Source organism: Scyliorhinus torazame, chromosome 6, assembly GCF_047496885.1.
Source record: "Scyliorhinus torazame isolate Kashiwa2021f chromosome 6, sScyTor2.1, whole genome shotgun sequence".
Classification (NCBI taxonomy): domain Eukaryota; kingdom Metazoa; phylum Chordata; class Chondrichthyes; order Carcharhiniformes; family Scyliorhinidae; genus Scyliorhinus; species Scyliorhinus torazame.
The window spans coordinates 18,299,170-18,318,841 of NC_092712.1; the positions used below are offsets into that span (position 1 = coordinate 18,299,170).

The 19,672-nt window shown below is 53.2% G+C and overlaps 1 protein-coding gene across 2 annotated transcripts in view; it reads left to right on the top strand.

Annotated features, from left to right (window-relative positions):
* The window catches only part of slc39a4 (solute carrier family 39 member 4), a 61,251-nt gene extending 41,832 nt beyond the window's left edge, over positions 1 to 19,419 (top strand). For both annotated transcript variants that reach the window (XM_072507978.1, XM_072507977.1), the window contains exons 9-12: positions 3,818 to 3,869; positions 5,706 to 5,858; positions 8,995 to 9,182; positions 17,043 to 19,419. In XM_072507978.1, the coding sequence (XP_072364079.1) occupies positions 3,818 to 3,869; positions 5,706 to 5,858; positions 8,995 to 9,182; positions 17,043 to 17,174 (525 nt within the window). In that variant the 3' untranslated portion in view covers positions 17,175 to 19,419. The remainder of the gene's footprint in view (positions 1 to 3,817; positions 3,870 to 5,705; positions 5,859 to 8,994; positions 9,183 to 17,042) is intronic.
* The last annotated feature ends 253 nt before the right edge of the window (positions 19,420 to 19,672 follow it).

The following is a 19,672-nucleotide window of genomic DNA, read 5'->3' on the forward strand; positions in this document are numbered from 1 at the left end:
CGAGGAAAGTCCAAGGGTTAATGGCCCTTGGGAGAAGAAATTCCTCCTCGCCTCGGTCTGAAATGGGAGATAAACTGCGCCCGCAGTTCTAGATTCCCCCACAAGGGGAAACAGCCTCTCAGCATCCACCCAGTCAAGCTCCCTCAGAACCTTGGGTGGATTCTCTCAGCCCACGCCGGATCGGAGAATCGCCGGGCCAGGTGCGATTTGCGCGACGCCTACCCGACGTTGGTCCGCCGATTCTCCGGTGCCCGGAGAATGGGCGCCATTGGCGCTGGCGCGGTCGTGGGCCACTCTACACAGCACCCCCCTCCGCCGATTCTCCGCCCGGGATGGGCCGAGTGGCTGCCCCGCCGGTGCCGTTCACATCCGGTCTTACCTGGCGGGACCGCGGCATCCATCCTGTCTGGGGCGGCCTGGTTGGGGGGGGGGGCGACCCTGGGAGGGGCCTCCACCGTGGCCTGCCCCATGATCAGGGCCTACCGATCGGTGGGCCGGCCTCTCGTGGTGGGGGCCTCTTTTGCTCTGTGCCGGTCCCTGTAGCCCTACGCAATGCTGGGTCGGGGCCGGTGCGGAGAAGGGAGCTACTGCACATGCACGCATTCGGCCGGTCGCAGCGCGCATGCGCAGACCCTCGGCGCCCATTTGACGCCGGTATCGGCAGCTGGAGCTGCGTGTGTCGCTCCCGTGCCGTGCTGGCACCCTGTAGGGCAGAGGATCACTACACTATAGCGGTCCGACGACGCCGTCATTAAACTCTCCAGTTTTTACGACGGCGTGAACACTCTGCCTTCAGATGGGAGAACCCCGGCCCTTATGATCCAATATGCTCTTCAAAACTCCAGCGAGTACAGGCCCAACATGTCTTTATAAGACAATCACTTTCTCCCATGAACCTCCTCTGAACTGCCTTAAATGCAACTATATCCCTCCTCCAGGGGACCAAATCCATAGACTGTATTCTAGGTGCAGCCTCACCAACACCCCGTGCGTTTGGAACAATATTCTCAGCTTTTATATTCCACCCCCCTTGCAATAAACATTAAACTTATGTTCTTATTATTGCTGAACCTGCATGCTAACCTATTATATCTCACATATAAAGAATGCCAGATCCCTCTGTACCACAGCATTCTCTATTTTTCTGTAATGTTTTGCTTTCCCGTAACAGCCTCCCCGAACAGGCGCCGGAATGTGGCGACTAGGGGCTTTTCACAGTAACTTCATTTGAAGCCTACTTGTGACAATAAGCGGATTTTCATTTCATTTCTATTCTTCCTACCAAAGTGGGTAACTTCACATTTTCTCACTGGATACTCCATCTGCCAGATTTTTTCCCACTAACTTCATTTATTTCGATCCCTTTGCAGAATCCTTTTGCCCTCCTCACAATTTGTTTTCCCCACCTCTTTCTAATGTCAGCAAAAATGGCTACAAGGCTCCCTGTCCCTTTCCCCAAGACCATCAATATAGATTGAAAACAGTCGAGTCCCCTGCCCAAATGGCTGTAGTTTTACAACCTGAAAATGACCATTTATCCAGTCTCTCTGGGCGAAATCTACCGACCGTGTAGCACCCGCAAGGCAGTGCGGCCCGGGCGGTAGACGCCGGAAGATCCCTTTTCCGGGATCTACCCAGATCGCCACACCTTGGCGTCACTCCTCCGCCCTATCCCAATCACCACTTAACTTAACCGAAACATTTACTTTGGACACTAAGGGGCAATTTATCATGGACAATCCACCTAACGGTCAGAAATTGGCTAGCTGGAAGAAGACAAAGGGTGGTGGTTGATGGGAAATGTTCAGACTGGAGTCCTGTTACTAGTGGTGTACCACAAGGATCTGTTTTGGGGGCACTGCTGTTTGTCATTTTTATAAATGACCTGGAGGAGGGCGTAGAAGGATGGGTGAGTAAATTTGCAGATGACACTAAAGTCGGTGGAGTTGTGGACAGTGTGGAAGGATGTTACAAGTTACAGAGGGACATAGATAAGCTGCAGCGCTGGGCTGAGAGGAGGCAAATGGAGCTTAATGCAGAAAAGTGTGAGTTGATTCATTTTGGAAGGAATAACAGGAAGACAGAGTACTGGGCTAATGGTAAGATTCTTGGCAGTGTGGATGAGCAGAGAGATCTCGGTGTCCATGTACATAGATCCCTGAAAGTTGCCACCCAGGTTGAGAAGGTTGTTAAGAAGACGTACGGTGTGTTGGCTTTTATTGGTAGAGGGATTGAGTTTCGGAGCCATGAGGTCATGTTGCAGCTGTACAAAACTCTGGTGCGGCCGCATTTGGAGTATTGCGTGCAATTCTGGTCGCCGCATTATAGGAAGGATGTGGAAGCATTGGAAAGGGTGCAGAAGAGATTTACCAGAATGTTGCCTGGTATGGATGGAAGATCTTATGAGGAAAGGCTGAGGGACTTGAGGTTGTTTTCGTTAGAGAGAAGAAGGTTAAGAGATGACTTAATTGAGGCATACAAGATGATCAGAGGATTAGATAGGGTGAACAGTGAGAGCCTTTTTCCTTGGATGATGCTGTCTCGCACAAGGGGACATAGCTTTAAATTGAGGGGCAATAGATATAGGACAGATGTCAGAGGTAGGTTCTTTACTCAGAGAGTAGTAAGGGCGTGGAATGCCCTGCCTGCAACAGTAGTGGACTCGCCAACACTAAGGGCATTCAAATGGTCATTGGATAGACATATGGACGATAAGGGAATAGTGTAGATGGGCTTTAGAGTGGTTCCACAGGTCGGCGCAACATCGAGGGCCGAAGGGCCTGTACTGCGCTGTAATGTTCTATGTTCTAACCTGCACATCTTTGGAAATATTATTGAAGGCCTTTTGGATCCAGGTGCATACATCTACTGGTTCCCCTTTATTCATACATCTTGGTGGGAATGCGGCAACATTTGGGTGGTGAGGCCTCCCCTCCTGCATATCCCTTTCAGGACTGCTGCTGGCTGTTATTTTCCTGCCTACTGCATTCAAATGGTGCTGGTGGTTGGGGGGATGGGGGACGCAGGGGTTATATGAATTTTCCTTCTTTACAGCTCAATTACTGTTAACGCTCAGGTCAAAATTTTGGAGGTGGTAGGTCCCTCGTTTACCGAATGGAGGGAGAGGACCTTGCTGGTGTCTTCTTTCCTCCTAGTAAATGCCGAAGGACTTGGTTTCAGGCTCTGCTGGTGTTGCAGTAGTGTCCTCGCTAAACATCTTCACCCTTGTGCTAGCTTCCAGAGTCGAGTCATGCTGAGCTCACATATCCCAACCTGGAAGGGTGAATTGTGTTATGTGTCAGATAAGAATGGACAGGTGAAATTGGATCCCATTGGAACTCTTCCATCATGAAGATACTTCTCTCCAGTCTGTTTTTCTCACTCTATTCTTCCCTTTCTTATTTTTCATGTTTCTTTGTTTTTCTCTTTTTCATGTGCTTAACCCGTTGTTAATATCGTTACCGTTTGGACAGCACGGTAGCACAAGTGGATAGCACTGTGGCTTCACAGCGCCGGGGTCCCAGGTTCGATTTCCCGCTGGGCCACTGTCTGTGCGGAGTCTACACATCCTCCCCGTGTCTGCGTGGGTTTCCTCCGGGTGCTCCGGTTTCCTCCCACAGTCCAAAGACGTGCAGGTTAGGTGGATTGGCCATGATAAATTGCCCTTAGTGACCAAAAAGGTTAGCAGGGGTTACTGGGTTACGGGGATAGGGTGGAAGTGAGGGCTTAAGTGGGTCAGTGCAGACTTGATGGGCCGAATGGCCTCCTTCTGCACTGTATGTTCTATGTTCATCTATGTTATTGTTTCCATGTTTAGACTGCCTCTGAATCGTCCCTGGAAGCTGATTCCGGTCAACATCCCAAAAAAGGTTAGATTTCTTAAATGGCATAAAGAATAGAAAAATCTCAATGTTGTCAGATGGGCAACATCTTGAATTTGAATTAACTCGGTTTTCCTGCCACGGCGTCACCGTAACTTCGCCGAATTTACACCAGAATGTGCATAAAGTTATGGTGAGACAAAGGAATAACGTCAGAGGAAATTCAGGTTTTAATCAGTTTCAGAAGGTTGCTCACCGCCTTGTCAAGGGCAATTGGGATGGGCAACAAATGTTGGCCTGGCCAGCAAAGCCCACATCCCGTAAAAATGAGTACATAAAAAAGACATCTCTAGCTTGAAATGTCGTAACAATTTTAATCTCAGGCGGCATTGTATAGAATTATGGGGCGGCACGGTAGCACAGTGAGATTACAAGACGTAAGCATGCTGTTTGGTTCAATTTGTACAGGCAGAGCACGCATGGAGAATGGACATGTACATATTTGGTCAGCTATGTGAAACTTTTTACAACCTAAGCTGCTTTGCGTTATTTCCCAAATTTACTCATCTGTGCAAAGAACACAATGATACTGAGGAAACCTTTAGCCACTCACCTTTAAATCCTCCAAGAGTCCCCTTAAATGTTTATCGGACCTTTGTAGGAGGTTTCTGTTCCTCCCCTTATAAACAATTCTTGGACTTTAGGATTTATAAAGAATAAAAAATACACAGACACAGGGATTGATCCAACTATAAATTTGCTGCTTTATTGCAGCCACTAATATCTCCAGTACAGATACCTCCACGATTGGTTAAAATAGCCAGAAAAAAGAAACAATCCATCCCCAGTACAAAATACCCCGCGGTTTGACTGGCAGATTGCGAGCTCACAAAGAATATTCAGACTTTCTAAAAACATTCCTTCAAATCCCTCTGTGGCTAGCTGAAAGTAGCACCTTCTGCAAGTTGACTGCAGTCCCCCTTTAGCCGAAATGGAGTCACTATGATTTGTTTAAATCTGACAAAATGCAGACAAATGCGCGCCTTTGTCCCAAAATCTTACAAAACCTTCAGACCAGTATCACTACGGTTTGTCTGAAGCACGTATAATTCCCAATACGGCTGGCCTCTCTGTCCAGTGTTGATTGTGGGCCCTGAATCAAGATGACCAGTCCTGATTCTTCTGACTGTAATAACCATACTCTGATAAGCGCTTCTTTTTATGATGATTCAACTCAGACACATCTTCCTGTTCTTCACTCTGTTCCAATATCTGGCAGTTAACACCTCTTAGTTTATTTCACACATGGATCGGTCGAATATCATCACCTTATGCTGGATGAAATAATAAATTAATCCATGGAAAAATAGCCCAGGTGGATATGATCAGCTCTCACATTGTTCAAACAATTCTCTGCTATTTTGAGGCAACAGAACTTGGCTCCGAGGTTGATGAAGGCTTGAATGATCCATTCCTCTCCTCGCGAGGAACCAGTCATAGTTACAATGGCCAGTTTCCAGTACCATTATCTATGACTTTCGTTGTATTACAATTCCTTAATTGTCTGGTGCCATTGTCCTTTGATAGCATCCAGTCAATGTCCAAATCCTTTTGATGAACCACTGTCTTTTACTAAATGTCTGAATTTGCCCCTTGTTGCCCAGCCCTGTGCTCTTGGCTGGTAGCTTGACTTTTGTATTTTATGATTCAAAACATGCCTGTTGGGTTTGGATTTTATATTCCACAATTTTCCCAGTTAGAGGGGAATCCCAGTGACAATCTCCCAGCTGTTGGAATAACCTGCTACTGAAAGAAATAATGAATCAACTGGAAATAAAAGCACAGCTTAAATAAATCATAACTGAATGTTTCCTTTTCCCACAGGCTTAAGGGTGCTTCCATATATGATAGTGATTGGCGATGGTATCCATAACTTTGCCGATGGGCTGGCTCTCGGTGCAGCTTTCTCGGTCTCCTGGAGGGCAGGACTTGCCACAACACTTGCGGTCTTGTGCCATGAACTTCCTCATGAAATGGGTATGGTTTTATTAACACTCTTTAAAGAATTATCCATTAGATTTACCTATCCAGAAACTCCTCCATTGCAGCGTCCGATTGTTAAAATAAGGTCCCCATGTTTCTCGATAAAAGCCAATTACTGAGGATGCTGGAATCTGAAACAAAAACAGAAAATACTGGCCAATCTCAGCAGGTCTGACAACGTCTGTGGAGAGAGAAGGGAGCTAAACGTTTCGAGTCTGGATGTCAGCTTTGACAAAGAGTCTTCCAGACTGTATTAGTGAGAGGCAGCACGGTTTTGTGAAGGGGAGGTCGTGTCTCACTAACTTGATAAGAGTTTTTCGAGGAGGTCACTAAGATGATTGATGCAGGTAGGGCAGTAGATGTTGTCTATATGGACTTCAGTAAGGCCTTTGACAAGGTCCCTCATGGTAGACTAGTACAAAAGGTGAAGTCACACGGGATCAGGGGTGAACTGGCAAGGTGGATACAGAACTGGCTAGGCCATAGAAGGCAGAGGGTAGCAATGGAGGGATGCTTTTCTAATTGGAGGGCTGTGACCAGTGGTGTTCCACAGGGATCAGTGCTGGGACCTTTGCTCTTTGTAGTATATATAAATGATTTGGAGGAAAATGTAACTGGTCTGATTAGTAAGTTTGCAGACGACACAAAGGTTGGTGGAATTGCGGATAGCGATGAGGACTGTCTGAGGATACAGCAGGATTTAGATTGTCTGGAGACTTGGGCGGAGAGATGGCAGATGGAGTTTAACCTGGACAAATGTGAGGTAATGCATTTTGGAAGGGCTAATGCAGGTAGGGAATATACAGTGAATGGTAGAACCCTCAAGAGTATTGAAAGTCAAAGAGATCTAGGAGTACAGGTCCACAGATCACTGAAAGGGGCTACACAGGTGGAGAAGGTAGTCAAGAAGGCATACGGCATGCTTGCCTTCATTGGCCGGGGCATTGAGTATAAGAATTGGCAAGTCATGTTGCAGCTGTATAGAACCTTAGTTAGGCCACACTTGGAGTATAGTGTTCAATTCTGGTCGCCACACTACCAGAAGGATGTGGAGGCTTTAGAGAGGGTGCAGAAGAGATTTACCAGAATGTTGCCTGGTATGGAGGGCATAAGCTATGAGGAGCGATTGAATAAACTCGGTTTGTTCTCACTGGAACGAAGGAGGTTGAGGGGCGACCTGATAGAGGTATACAAAATTATGAGGGGCATAGACAGAGTGGATAGTCAGAGGCTTTTCCCCAGGGTAGAGGGGTCAATTACTAGGGGGCATAGGTTTAAGGTGAGAGGGGCAAAGTTTAGAGTAGATGTACGAGGCAAGTTTTTTACGCAGAGGGTAGTGGGTGCCTGGAACTCACTACCGGAGGAGGTAGTGGAGGCAGGGACGATAGGGACATTTAAGGGGCATCTTGACAAATATATGAATAGGATGGGAATATAAGGATACGGACCCAGGAAGTGTAGAAGATTGTAGTTTAGTCGGGCAGTATGGTCGGCACGGGCTTGGAGGGCCGAAGGGCCTGTTCCTGTGCTGTACATTTCTTTGTTCTTTGTTGTTCTTTGTTAACCCCCTTCTCTCTCCACAGAATCTGTCAGACCTGCTGAGATTGTCCAGTATTTTCTGTTTTTGTTCCCCATGATACTGAAATACTAAATGGAAATTGGGCAGCATGGTAGCACAGTGGAGGGCAGCACAGTGGTTAGCACTATTGTTTCACAGCTCCAGGGTCCCAGGTTCGATTCCCGGCTTGGGTCACTGTCTGTGCGGAGTCTGTACGTCCTCCCCGTGTCTGCGTGGGTTTCCTCCAAGTGCTCCGGTTTCCTCCCACAGTCCAAAGATGTGCAGGTTAGGTGGATTGGCCATGCTAAATTGTCCTTAGTGTCCAAAAGGTTTGGGTGGGGTTACTGGGATAGTGTGGAGGTGTGGGATTGGGTAAGTGCAGGCTTGATGTGCCGAATGGCCTCCTTCTGCACTGTAAATTCTATGAAATAGATACGTGGGGAGCATCAAGTAGCTCTTTATGCTTCACTAGAAACAACAATTTTATTACTACATGGAAATAAACAGAAAGCTAAAACACAATAGACTATTTCACGGGGGTCAAACTCTTATCAGATATAATTGGGGGTGGTAATAGGCATTAAAATAATGCTCCTCAGAATCACTTAAGATCTATCCCACCAGTCCCATTCTTGAATTTCCAGTGAAATCGCTAGCCATTTCATCTCTACACTGACCACTATTGGGTGTGTGAGTGAACCTTCCGATTTTTGCCTCTGTTCTCTTTCAAAGCATCTGGTATTGCTTCAGTCCCACTCACATACACCCGTTAAATCAGCACAACTGTGATACATAGATACATAGAAGATAGGAGCAGGAGGCCTTATGGCCCTTCGAGCCTGCTCCACCATTCATCACGATCATGGCTGATCATCCAACTCAATAGCCTAATCCTGCTTTCTCCCCATAGCCTTTGATCCCATTCTCCTCAAGTGCTATATCTAGCCGCCTCTTGAATATATTCAGTGCAATGGGTAACAGCGTACAGTTGCTTCAGAGAGAGTACAGGGTATTTTTGCCCCTCCGTTACACATTACAGGTCTTGGATGTCTCCTGTTTCCAAAACCTTGGGCGTGACCTATTCCAAAGGTTCTCCTCAACTGATTATTTTCTCCCTTTCTTTGTCATCTCCTTTGTCATGGACTTTTCTTCGATTAAAAGCACTCAGCCCCGTGATCTGTATGATTGTGGGCTGCAGAAAGAACCTCCATGTTTTTCTTAACCAAAGGGACTAATTTTTATTCCATCCAACTCTTCCCATTAAGCTAGATTTGAGTCTCATTTGGGGAGAAGTGGATGCTGTCATTCCAACCAGCTGTCACAATGTCCAGCAATAATGTTGCTGAAAGTGGAATGCCACCAAGGTCCTGCTTGCTTATTACTGTTCTGTTGTGATAAAATTCAAAGACTTTTGAACTATATTGTTATGCCCAAGTATACATAAATACAGGATGCCACATCACTCACTGCTGCACCACAGTGCACCAAACTAAACAATTTCTGGGAAGCACAGGCATGCTTTCATGGCTTCCCTTGACAACAATAATCAGTTTGTCCTCCGTTGTACTTTAGGTGATTTTGCAGTTTTGTTGCACTCTGGGCTTTCTATGAAGAAAGCTGTTCTGATGAACTTTGGTAGTGCCTTGACCGCCTTTATTGGACTCTACATATCATTGGCAGTTGCGACAAATGAGGCAGTACAGCAATGGATATTCACTGTCGCAACAGGGCTCTTCCTATACGTTGCTCTTGGAGATATGGTAAATATATCTTTATTTGCTATTGATTATTGCCGCTCGTGTTTCAATGTGAATACAGATGTGTAATTAAGGATGTACACCTAAAATATTCACCCAGCCGATATCTGGTAATTCAGCATACACTACAAATGACCCCATGCAGCCTGAATAGCTTAATTTCACGTCAGATCATTCATAAGAACATAAGAACTAGGAACAGGAGTAGGCCATCTGGTCCCTCGAGCCTGCTCCGCCATTCAATGAGATCATGGCTGATCTTTGTGGACTCAGCTCCACTCTCCGGCCCGTACACCATATCCCCGAATCCCTTTATTCTTTAGAAAGGTATCTATCTTTTTCTTAAAAATGTTTAAAGGAGCCTCAACTGCTTCACTGGGCAAATATTCCAGAGATTCACAACCCTTTGGGTGAAGAAGTTCCTCCGAAACTCAGTCCTAAATCTACTTCCCCTTATTTTGAGGCTATGCCCCCTAGTTCTGCTTTCCCCAATGGCGCCGATTCTCCGCTCTCCGGCGTCGTGGCACGATTCGCGCCCGTCCCGGCGATTCTCCAGCCCGGCCCTGGGGTGAGAATCCCGCCCCTTGTCCTGGGAGCCATGGTCAGCTGGGAGACAGAGAGGGGGAACAACAGTGACACCTATTGTTGCCAGCGCTGCACTGCCAGCTTTTGAATGGTTACAATATAAGGCACCCAGGTGCCACTTGAGTATTACCTCTCAACCTTGCCCCTCGCCTGAGGTGTGGCGATCCTCAGGTTAAATCACCACCATTCAGCTCTCCCCCTCAAAGGGGAAAGCAGCCTATGGTCATCTGGGACTATGGCGACTTTACCTTTACATGACATGACAAAAATTGTGACACAGCGACTAAGAAATGTGAGAACTGAAAGTGCATGCACTGATAAAGAAATATTTATATTTATTAGATATAAAAACGAGAACAATGAATGAAGAAACGATAGTCAACCCTTAAACCAACCCTTTCCACAATCACAATATAACTATGGCAATCCACAATATAACGATGTTAGGCATGGAGACAAGAACCTTGGGCGTCATTCTCCGACTCCCCAGAGGGTCGGAGAATGGCCGTTGGCCGCCGTGAATCCCGCCCCCGCCGGTTGCCGAAGTCTCCGAAGGGAGAAAAGTCGGCGGGGCGTTAATGTCGCCACTGCCGCGGAGAATGTCACGGGTCTGCGCAAGGCAGCCGATTTTCGGCCTGCCGATATTCTCCCTTCCGGATGGGCCGAAGTCCCGTCGATGTGATGACCGTTCACGTCGACGTAAATTAAACCTCCTTTTCATCGGCGTGACCCTGTGCTCCAGGTTCACGCCGACCAGCGTGGAGGTGAGTGACGGCCTGGGGGGTTGGCTCTGGGCAGGCGATGGCGTGGCCGCAGTCTGAATGCGTGAGGAGAGGTGTGTCTCGGCTTGTGTGTGTGTGTGTGTGCGGCGGGGGGGGGGGTGGGGGTTAGAGTAGGCTGGGCTCCGGGGGAGTGCCGGGAGGGGGGGTCCGTGCCGGGGAGGGGGATGGGGGGTCCGTGCCGGGGTGGAGGTTGGGGGGGGGTCCGTGCCGGGGAGGGGGATGGGGGGTCCGTGCTGGGGAGGGGGATGGGGGGGTCCGTGCCGGGGTGGAGGTTGGGGGGGGGGACTGTGCCGGGGAGTGGGATGGGGGGGGGTCCGTGCTGGGGAGGGGGATGGGGGGGTCCGTGCCGGGGTGGAGGTTGGGGGGGGGGGTCCGTGCCGGGGTGGAGGATGGGGGGGGGGGGTCCGTGCCGGGGTGGATGTTGGGGGGGGGGGTCCGTGCCGGGGAGGGGGATGGGACCGTGCTGGGGAGGGGGATGGGGGGGTCGGTGCCGGGGTGGAGTTTGGGGGGGGTCTGTGCCGGGGAGGGGGATGGGGGGGGTCCGTGCTGGGGAGGGGGATGGGAGGGTCCGTGCCGGGGTGGAGGTTGGGGGGGGGGCTCGTGCCGGGGAGGGGGATGGGGGGGGTCCGTGCTGGGGAGGGGGATGATGGGGTCCGTGCCGGGGTGGAGGTTGGGGGGGGGTTCCGTGCCGGGGAGGGGGATGGGGGGGGGGTCCGTGCTGGGGAGGGGGATGGGGGGGTCCGTGCAGGGGTGGAGGTTGGGGGGGGGTCCGTGCCGGGGAGGGGGATGGGGTCCGTGCTGGGGAGGGGGATGGGTCCATGCCGGGGTGGAGGTTGGGGGGGGTCCGTGCCGGGGTGGAGGTTGGGGGGGGGGTCCGTGCCGGGGAGGGGGATATCCGTGCTGGGGAGGGGGATGGGGGGGTCCGTGCCGGGGTGGAGGTTGGGGGGGGGTCCGTGCCGGGGAGGGGGAGGGGGGGTGTCCGTGCTGGGGAGGGGGATGGGGGGGTCCGTGCCGGGGTGGAGGTTGGGGGGGGTTCCGTGCTGGGGAGGGGGATGGGGGGGGGGTCCGTGCTGGGGAGGGGATGGGGGGTCCGTGCCGGGGTGGAGGTTGGGGGGGGGGGGGTCCGTGCCGGGGAGGGGGATTGGGGGGGGGGTCCGTGCTGGGGAGGGGGATGGGGAGGTCCGTGCCGGAGTGGAGGTTGGGGGGGGGTCCGTGCCGGGGAGGGGGATGGGGGGGTCCGTGCTGGGGAGGGGGATGGGGGTCCGTGCCGGGGAGGGGGATGGGGTCCGTGCTGGGAGGGGGATGGGGGGGTCCGTGCCGGGGTGGAGGTTGGGGGCGGGGTCCGTGCCGGGGAGGGGATGGGTCCGTGCTGGGGAGGGGGATCCGTGCCGTGGTGGAGGTTGGGGTCCGTGCCGGGGAGGGGGATGGGGGGGGGGTCCGTGCTGGAGAGGGGGATGGGGGGGTCCGTGCCGGGGTGGAGGTTGGAGGGGGTGTCCGTGCCGGGGTGGAGGTTGGGGGGGGGGTCCGTGCTGGGGAGGGGGATGGGGGGGGGTCCGTGCCGGGGAGGGGGATGGGGGGGTCCGTGCCGGGGTGGAGGTTGGGGGGGGGGGGGGGTGGGGGGGGTCCGTGCCGGGGAGGGGGATGGGAGGGCAAGTGAGTTGGTCCACCTGGCCAGGTGCCAGCCTCCAACAGTTGGACCCATGCGGTCCATGCCACCTGGCTGGGGGGAGGAGGGGATATGGGCAATGATGACATGTCGTCGTTCCCCTCCCCCCACCAGGCCATGTTTTCAGATCATCCAGCGATGTCGGTCGCCGTGGCGGCAGCCGCTCATGTCTATGTTGCCCTGGATGAGGAGGAGGAGGAGGAGGAGGAGCGTGCCAGAGAGGCGGCGCAGGCTGCTGCAGAGGGGCAGGCGGCAGCCTCCCAGGCTGGTGGGACACCTGACCGACAGGAGGGGGAGGAGGACGTCGCGGCCCCACGGCAACGGAGGCACCCGAGGGCGCCCCGTGTGTACCAGCCCCGGCAGTCATACCAGGACCTCACGGACCGGGAATACAGGAGGAGACTCCGGATGAGGCGGGAAACCGTGGGACACATCTGCCACCTGCTGGCACACCTGTCACCGCGTGGCACTGGCGGGGGACACCCTCTCCCCGTGTCCGTCAAGGTTACGGTGGCCCTGAACTTTTATGCAACGGGGTCATTCCAGGCACCGAGTGGGGACCTGTCCGGCATATCGCAGACATCGGTGCACCGGTGCATCCGGGCAGTGACAGATGCCCTATATGCCATGGTGCACCGCTACATCGGCTTCCCCGTGGACCGGGCCAGCCAAGATGCCCGGGCCGTGGGCTTCTCTGCCGTGGCCGGGTTCCCCATGGTCCAGGGCGCGATCGATGGGATGCACGTCGCCGTGCGGCCGCCTGCAGATAACAGGGCCGTGTTCACTAATAGGAAGGGGACCTATTCGATGAACGTACAGGTGGTCTGCGACCACCGCATGATGATCCTGCACATCTGCGCCCGTCACCCAGGCAGTGTACACGACTCATTCGTGTTGTCGCGGTCATCCATCCCCGGCATGTACGAGGGACGCCATCCCCGGCTGAGGGGCTGGTTGCTGGGCGACAGGGGCTACCCATTGCGATCGTGGCTGATGACGCCTATACGGAGGCCACGCAATGAGGCGGAGAACCGCTACAATGATGCCCATGTAGCGACAAGGGGAGTGATAGAGAGGTGCTTTGGCGTGCTGAAGGTGCGTTTCAGGTGCCTGGACCTCTCTGGGGGCGCCCTCCAGTATCGGTCAGATAGGGTCGACCGCATCATTGTGGTGTGCTGCGTCCTGCACAACATAGCCCAACAGAGGGGCGATGTGCCGCAGGCAGAGGAGGGCGGAGTGGAGGAGCAGCAGGAAGAGGCGCAGTCCTCCCCAGATGAGGGGGATGGGGGTAATGGTCAGGGCAGATGGGGTACACACAGGCGGGTGGCTGTCCACCATTACCGGCTGGCCCAGCGGGCACGGAACAGACTGATAGACGCCCGCTTCACTGACTAGATGGGCGTGGGAATCGGGTAGTATGGCCACAGACCGCACACCATGGCAACAGCCGACCACCCACACCCCCCACCCATCCACCCACCCAGCACCCTCACCCCCCTCCCCAACCCCACCCACCCCACCCGCATGCACACCACCCGCCCCCCATTGCCGATCCACCTGCGGCACAACGGGCCGGGCTCACACAGTTGCGGGTGGACGCATGTCTATCGCAGGCCATGGAGGATGATGACAACCCGCCCTGCGGTGAGCTCCTGGCTCTACATCGTTGGACTATGTCTGACCCATGGCCACAGTACCACCATCCACCCGGACCATCCCTGCATGCGGCTGTGACACTGCAGCGCACGGTCCCGTCCTCTGCCCGGGGGATGTTGATGGCGGCCCAGGGGGAAGGGGGCAGACTCACCTGGGGCTGAGGTAAGACCACCCCTCACACACACACTTGCGCTCAACGTACATGACACCCCCGCACACTTTGGACAGTGCACAAAGGCAGCTTCTGTAGGTGTAACATTGACTTTAATAACCAAAGGAGTTCATGCACGTGCCCTAGCCCCTAAAACTCATCTGTGCCCTGCAACCGTGCCAACTTACTCAGTGTCTAATTGTTTGGCCTTACGGGCCCTTTGACTACGTCTACGTGGTTCCCCAGACGGTACAGCAGAACTGGAGGTGGACTCCTGTGATTCCTGCCCTCTGACACTGGATCCCTTTGGCGGCCGTTTCCTGGGGCGTCCTGGCCTAGATGGGCCAGGCTGCGGCCCGGGCGACTGGGATGGCGAGCTGCCAGCCTGTCCTGCCCATTGCCCACCCGATGCACCTGGGATGGAAGGGGGGGGGGGGGAGTCCGAGGTGTTGCGGTGTACCGGGACCTCCCCTACAGAGGGAGCTGGGACGGACCACACCACCTCCTCCTCCCTCGGGGTGCCCGATGGCCCCCAGGCCTCTACATGGGTGGGGGATGCGAACGGACTGGCCATCCGACGCCCCCCAGACATCTGGCGCTGCAGTCCTGGAGGCCCGTGCTGGTATCGACAGGGGTCTGCAGGTTTGCAGCCATGGAGCCCAGGGGTTGGCAAACCCTGTCTGTGACAGTGCGACACCGGCTCGCACATGGCCACTGGCGCCGATGCCCTCAGCGATGGCCTGCAGAGACTGGGCCATGGCCTGCTGAGACTGGGCCATGGCCTGCAGAGACTGGGCCATGGCCTGCTGAGACTGGGCCATGGCCTGCTGAGACTGGGCTATGGCGTTGAGCGCCTCTGCCATCTGGCGCTGGCACTGGCTCATGGCCTCCTGTGAGAGGGCAGCCATTTCCTGGGCCACAGACGCCGCCTGCACGGAAAGCCCCAGGCCTCGCAAACCGTTCCCCATGTCTGACACCGTCGCACCCATTGCCTCCACCGCGGACGCCACCCGTGCGGTGTCGGCCTGGGTGGCACGCATGACCGGCACCACTCCCAGCTCCTGGACGTGGGTGGACTCCTCCACCTGCGACCGCAGCCGCCGCAAGCCGCCCGTCATCCTCTTCGCTCGTCTCCGGGTCGGTAGTTGCATCGGATCTATGTGTGGGTGTGGTAACTCCAGGAACCCGGGATCCATCTGGGTGGCAGATGTTCGCTTGGGCTGGGCTGCCCTCCGGCCGCCCGGCCCCTCTGCTGCTCCTACCTCCACCTGCTGTACCGGTACGGCTGTGTTGTGCGCACCAGTGAGTGTACCAGACGCCTCATCACTAAAGTGCCCAACCGTGGTGAGTGTTTCTGCGATGGTGGAGGGTGTTGGTGACAGCAGTGGCGTTGTGTCGTGCTCTTCATCCCACTCTGAGTCCATGGCACTTTGGGGTGGGGGTTCGTCTCCACCCATCCATTCTGAGTTACTGTCCGGTATTTCGTCTTCCTGGGTAGTGCTGTCCCGGGTACTGCTGTCCCGGGTAGTGGTGTCCTGGGTAGTGGTGTCCTGGGTAGTGGTGTCCTGGGTAGTGGTGTCCTGGGTAGTGGTGTCCTGGGTTGTGGTGTCCTGGCTCGGATGTGACGGGGGCCTGTGGCTGCCCCCCTCGTCACTGGGTGGTCGCTCCCGCACGTGACGGGGGTGTCCTCTCCCTGTTGCTCCAGGTCTCTCCGTCTCCCGTGGTGTGCGAGGGGCATCCTGCGGGCGTCGCATGCTGGAGGGTGCGGGTCTCTCCGTCTCCTGTGGTCTCCGAGGGGCATCCTGCGGGCGGTCTGCATCTGCGGGGATGGGTGCCTGGACGTTTGGTCCTGCGATACACAATGAAGCATGCATGGTTAGACATCAGGCAGTGATAAGGTGATACGGGGGAGGGGGATATAGGGGAGGGGGGATATGGGGATGGGCTGTCGGTGGCTCACTTGCTAGTACGCCCCCGACCTCTGCATCAGCAACCTCCCGGTCCTCAGGTCTGCCAGCCAGTTCCAGGGCCCTTTCCTGGTGTTCGGTCAGTGGCCTCTCATCAGCGGGGCCTCCTCCAGTCCTCACATGCTCCCTATTGTTGTGTGCACGCTTCTCCTGTGGGGGGGGGGGGGGGGCGGTGGCAGGGGTAAAAGGCAACACTGTTAGGCAGGTATATGAATGCACACCATCAGTTGCGCGTGCATTGCAGAGGTTAAGGCTGGATTCACTTGGGGATATAGGGGAGGGGAGGATATGGCGAGGGGGGATATGGGGGAGGGGAATATGGGGGAGGGAGGATATGGGGGAGGGGGGATATGGGGGCGGGGGGGATATGGGGGAGGGGGGATATGGGGGAGGGGGGATATGGGGGAAGGGGGATATGGGGGAATATGGGGGAGGGGGGATATGGGGGAAGGGGGATATGGGGGAGGGGGGATATGGGGAGGGGGATATGGGGGAGGGGGGGATATGGGGGAGGGGGGATATGGGGAGGGGGGATATGGGGAGGCTCACCCTGCCTGCTCTGACGAGGTTGTTCACCTTCTTGTGGCACTGGGTGCCTGTCCGTGGTGTCAGAGCCACAGCGGTGACAGCCTCTGCCACTTCCCTCCACAGACGCCGGCTGTGGCGTGGGGCAACTCTGCGGCCGTGTCCGGGATACAGGGCGTCCCTCCTCTGCTCCACCGCTTCCAGGAGCGCCTCCACATCGCGTGACTCGAACCTCGGGGCTGAGCGGCGGCCAGCCATCCAGTCGGGTGTTGCGGTCGGGTGGGGGGGAGCAGCGCGGCCTTATGAGCCGTCACGCCGTGCGGCGCGTATGACGCTGCACGGCGTGAACCACTGCGCAAGCGCGGATCCCGTTACGTCGCTGCTAGCCCATTTCGGGCCGGATTATCGACCCATTTTTCCGACGTGACGCAAGTCGGATTTGCGCCGATCGGCGGACTTTCCGCCGATAACGGAGAATTTCGCCCCTTGTTTTGGAATACAGTTCTGATTTTATTTCCCCTTTTTCTTCAGCTTCCAGAGCTAATGCGAGCAAAGAGCCAACATCCCTGGATTCTCTTCCTTCTGCAGAACGTGGGATTACTTGTCGGCTGGGCCATCCTACTCCTACTGTCGCTTTACGAGGACCAAATTCAATTTGGATAGAGTGAAGCCTGCTCTTACGCTGAAACATATCTGTTGGGTCCATTTGTGTAGTTCTCTTTTTAATCTTCAGTGCAGCGCAGTGGTCACAAAGCTGGTGGGTTGAATAAATTTATTGGGTAATATTTCACCGACTAACTCAGCTTATATATTTTTAGAACTGGGGTGTAAAGATAACTGAAAGTCAAAGAGGCTGTCATCTGATGAGATGGGTGACTATACAAGGGTGCTGTACTTTTATGACTGGAGGTTAGTGCTTGAGCTATCAACGTTTACAACATGCAACTGTAAATTATTTTATATAGAAATAAAGATGCACAATTTGCTGGGGATGCCAAAGATTGAGGTCAGTGGATGGTTGAACACAGACAGGTACAAACATTGAGGTAGCTGGAGATTGATATTTAACATGGATAAATTGATAAGATCGGGAACGTGTATAGCCAGTAAGAATCTTACGTTCATGAGTATTAATATCTGAAGGACATGGGGGTATCAAGAATAGCTGCTTATGGCATCAAAACAGCGCATGGCTGCAAGAGGGAGAAAGGACATGGGGTATATAGTCCTAATCTTCTCACAATAGTCTGGACATTTCTCTTTTCCTCAATGTCCCAGTTGCAGGGCATCAGAAGTGTTTGTGAGCAGGGACTGCAGGTCACAAGCTGGATACAAAACCGCATGAGCGGTATCATCAGGTCAGGATGTTGTTCCCTGAGATCCTGTCGGCAGTTTCAAAAAATTAGTTCAATGTAGCCATTGCTGTCTAGGCCGGCATTTATTGCCCATCCCTAATTACCCCGAACAGGCGCTGGAATGTGGCGACTAGGGGCTTTTCACAGTAACTTCATTTGAAGCCTACTTGTGACAATAAGCAATTTTCATTTCATTACCTTTTGAGAAGGTGGTGATGAGCTGCCTTCTTGAACCACTACAGTCCATGCGGTGTCATAAGGGAGTTGCAGGATTTTGACCCGGCAACAACGAAGGAACAGCGATTATATTTCCAGATCAGGATGGTGTGTGATGTGGAAAGAAACTTGTTGGTGGTGGTGTTCCCATGTGTCTGCTGCCCTTGTTCTCCAGGCGGTGGAGGTCACGGGTTTGGAAGGTGCCATTGGAGGAAGTCAGTTCAGGTTGATAGGATAAATGTTTCCCCTCTTTGATGATGTAAAGGTTATGCTGGGTGGGAAACCCACTTGACCAGGTATTACACTCCATCCAATGGGGATCATTTTAACCTATCCTGTCAGTCAAATTGGGTGCAATGTTGGTTTTATTTCCACTCAGTTTTACTCTCCATTGAAATGAACAGTTAATATTGGGAGGGTGCGATATCAGTGTTACTACCGGATCCTGTGAGTTTCCCAGCCCTTGAGTTTGGTTAAAAGTGTCCCCAAAGTGTCAGCCTTGACTCAGTAATAGCACTCTCAGCGCTGAATTAGAGATTTGTGGGTTCCATTTGAGAGTCTGCAACCACCTGAAGATGAGACTCAGACCTTACTGAAGGAAGTTGGTGAAAGAGGTGCAGGGCAAGGTCAGTTATACCACGGATATGAGCAGTCACTGTGCCAACCACAGTCTCTGTTCTGTGTCAGGGATTAGAGCACAGTAGAGGAATGCTGCACTGTTGGAGATGCTGTTGTCAGCTACCTTACCCCGCAGCAGAAATCCCTCTCACTTCCACACCCACCACCGAACTTAGATTTCAGAATGGAAAATTCCTGCCAGTCGGTGAGATGGGTGTACAGGGAGCATCAGGTTACTACCTGACCAACTATCCAGAGTTCCCTTTTATGGTAAGCAAGATGTGACAGAGAAAATGCCAAGTGAAGTTGGTGTTAGGGAACCTGCATGTTAGCTAACTTGACTCATAACAATTCACCAATGAACAGAGCTTAAATTGTGTGTATGCAGATGGACAGCACAGGACTCCAAAAAGGCAGTCCAAACAACCACTCCAAAGAACTACTGTACTTAAACTCCAGTCATAAATTATTTAAGTTGATCACCTCTGCAGTTAAGTGATATTGACAGGTAATGGTACTGACAAGTTGCAAATCACCTGTCGCCTTGGGGAAGTGGGGGTGCAGAGGTAAAACATTTCATAATCACATGTGAATAGTTAAATCTATATATGTTGATAATTTATTTTTATTATTGATTTGGCTAGTCAACATAGAGGTGGTGTATACTTTTCTGAAGGCTGCCATTTTAGCCCTTTACTAAAATAAAAAACATTCTATTATTTCTTCGGAGTTGTTGTCTTCTGTTCAACAAATGTAATGGATCTGCGGGCATGGGTTTTGACTGAACAATCAGTAGGGTAATCCTAACGTCATGTCACAGTTTCTCTTGGTCATCCGAAGCTCCAAACTTCACTATAAGTTTTGGGCAGCACAGTAGCACAAGTGGCTTCACAGCGCCAGGGTCCCAGGTTCGATTCCCCGCTGGGTCACTGTTTGTGCGGAGTCTGCACGTTCTCCCCGTGTCTGCGTGGG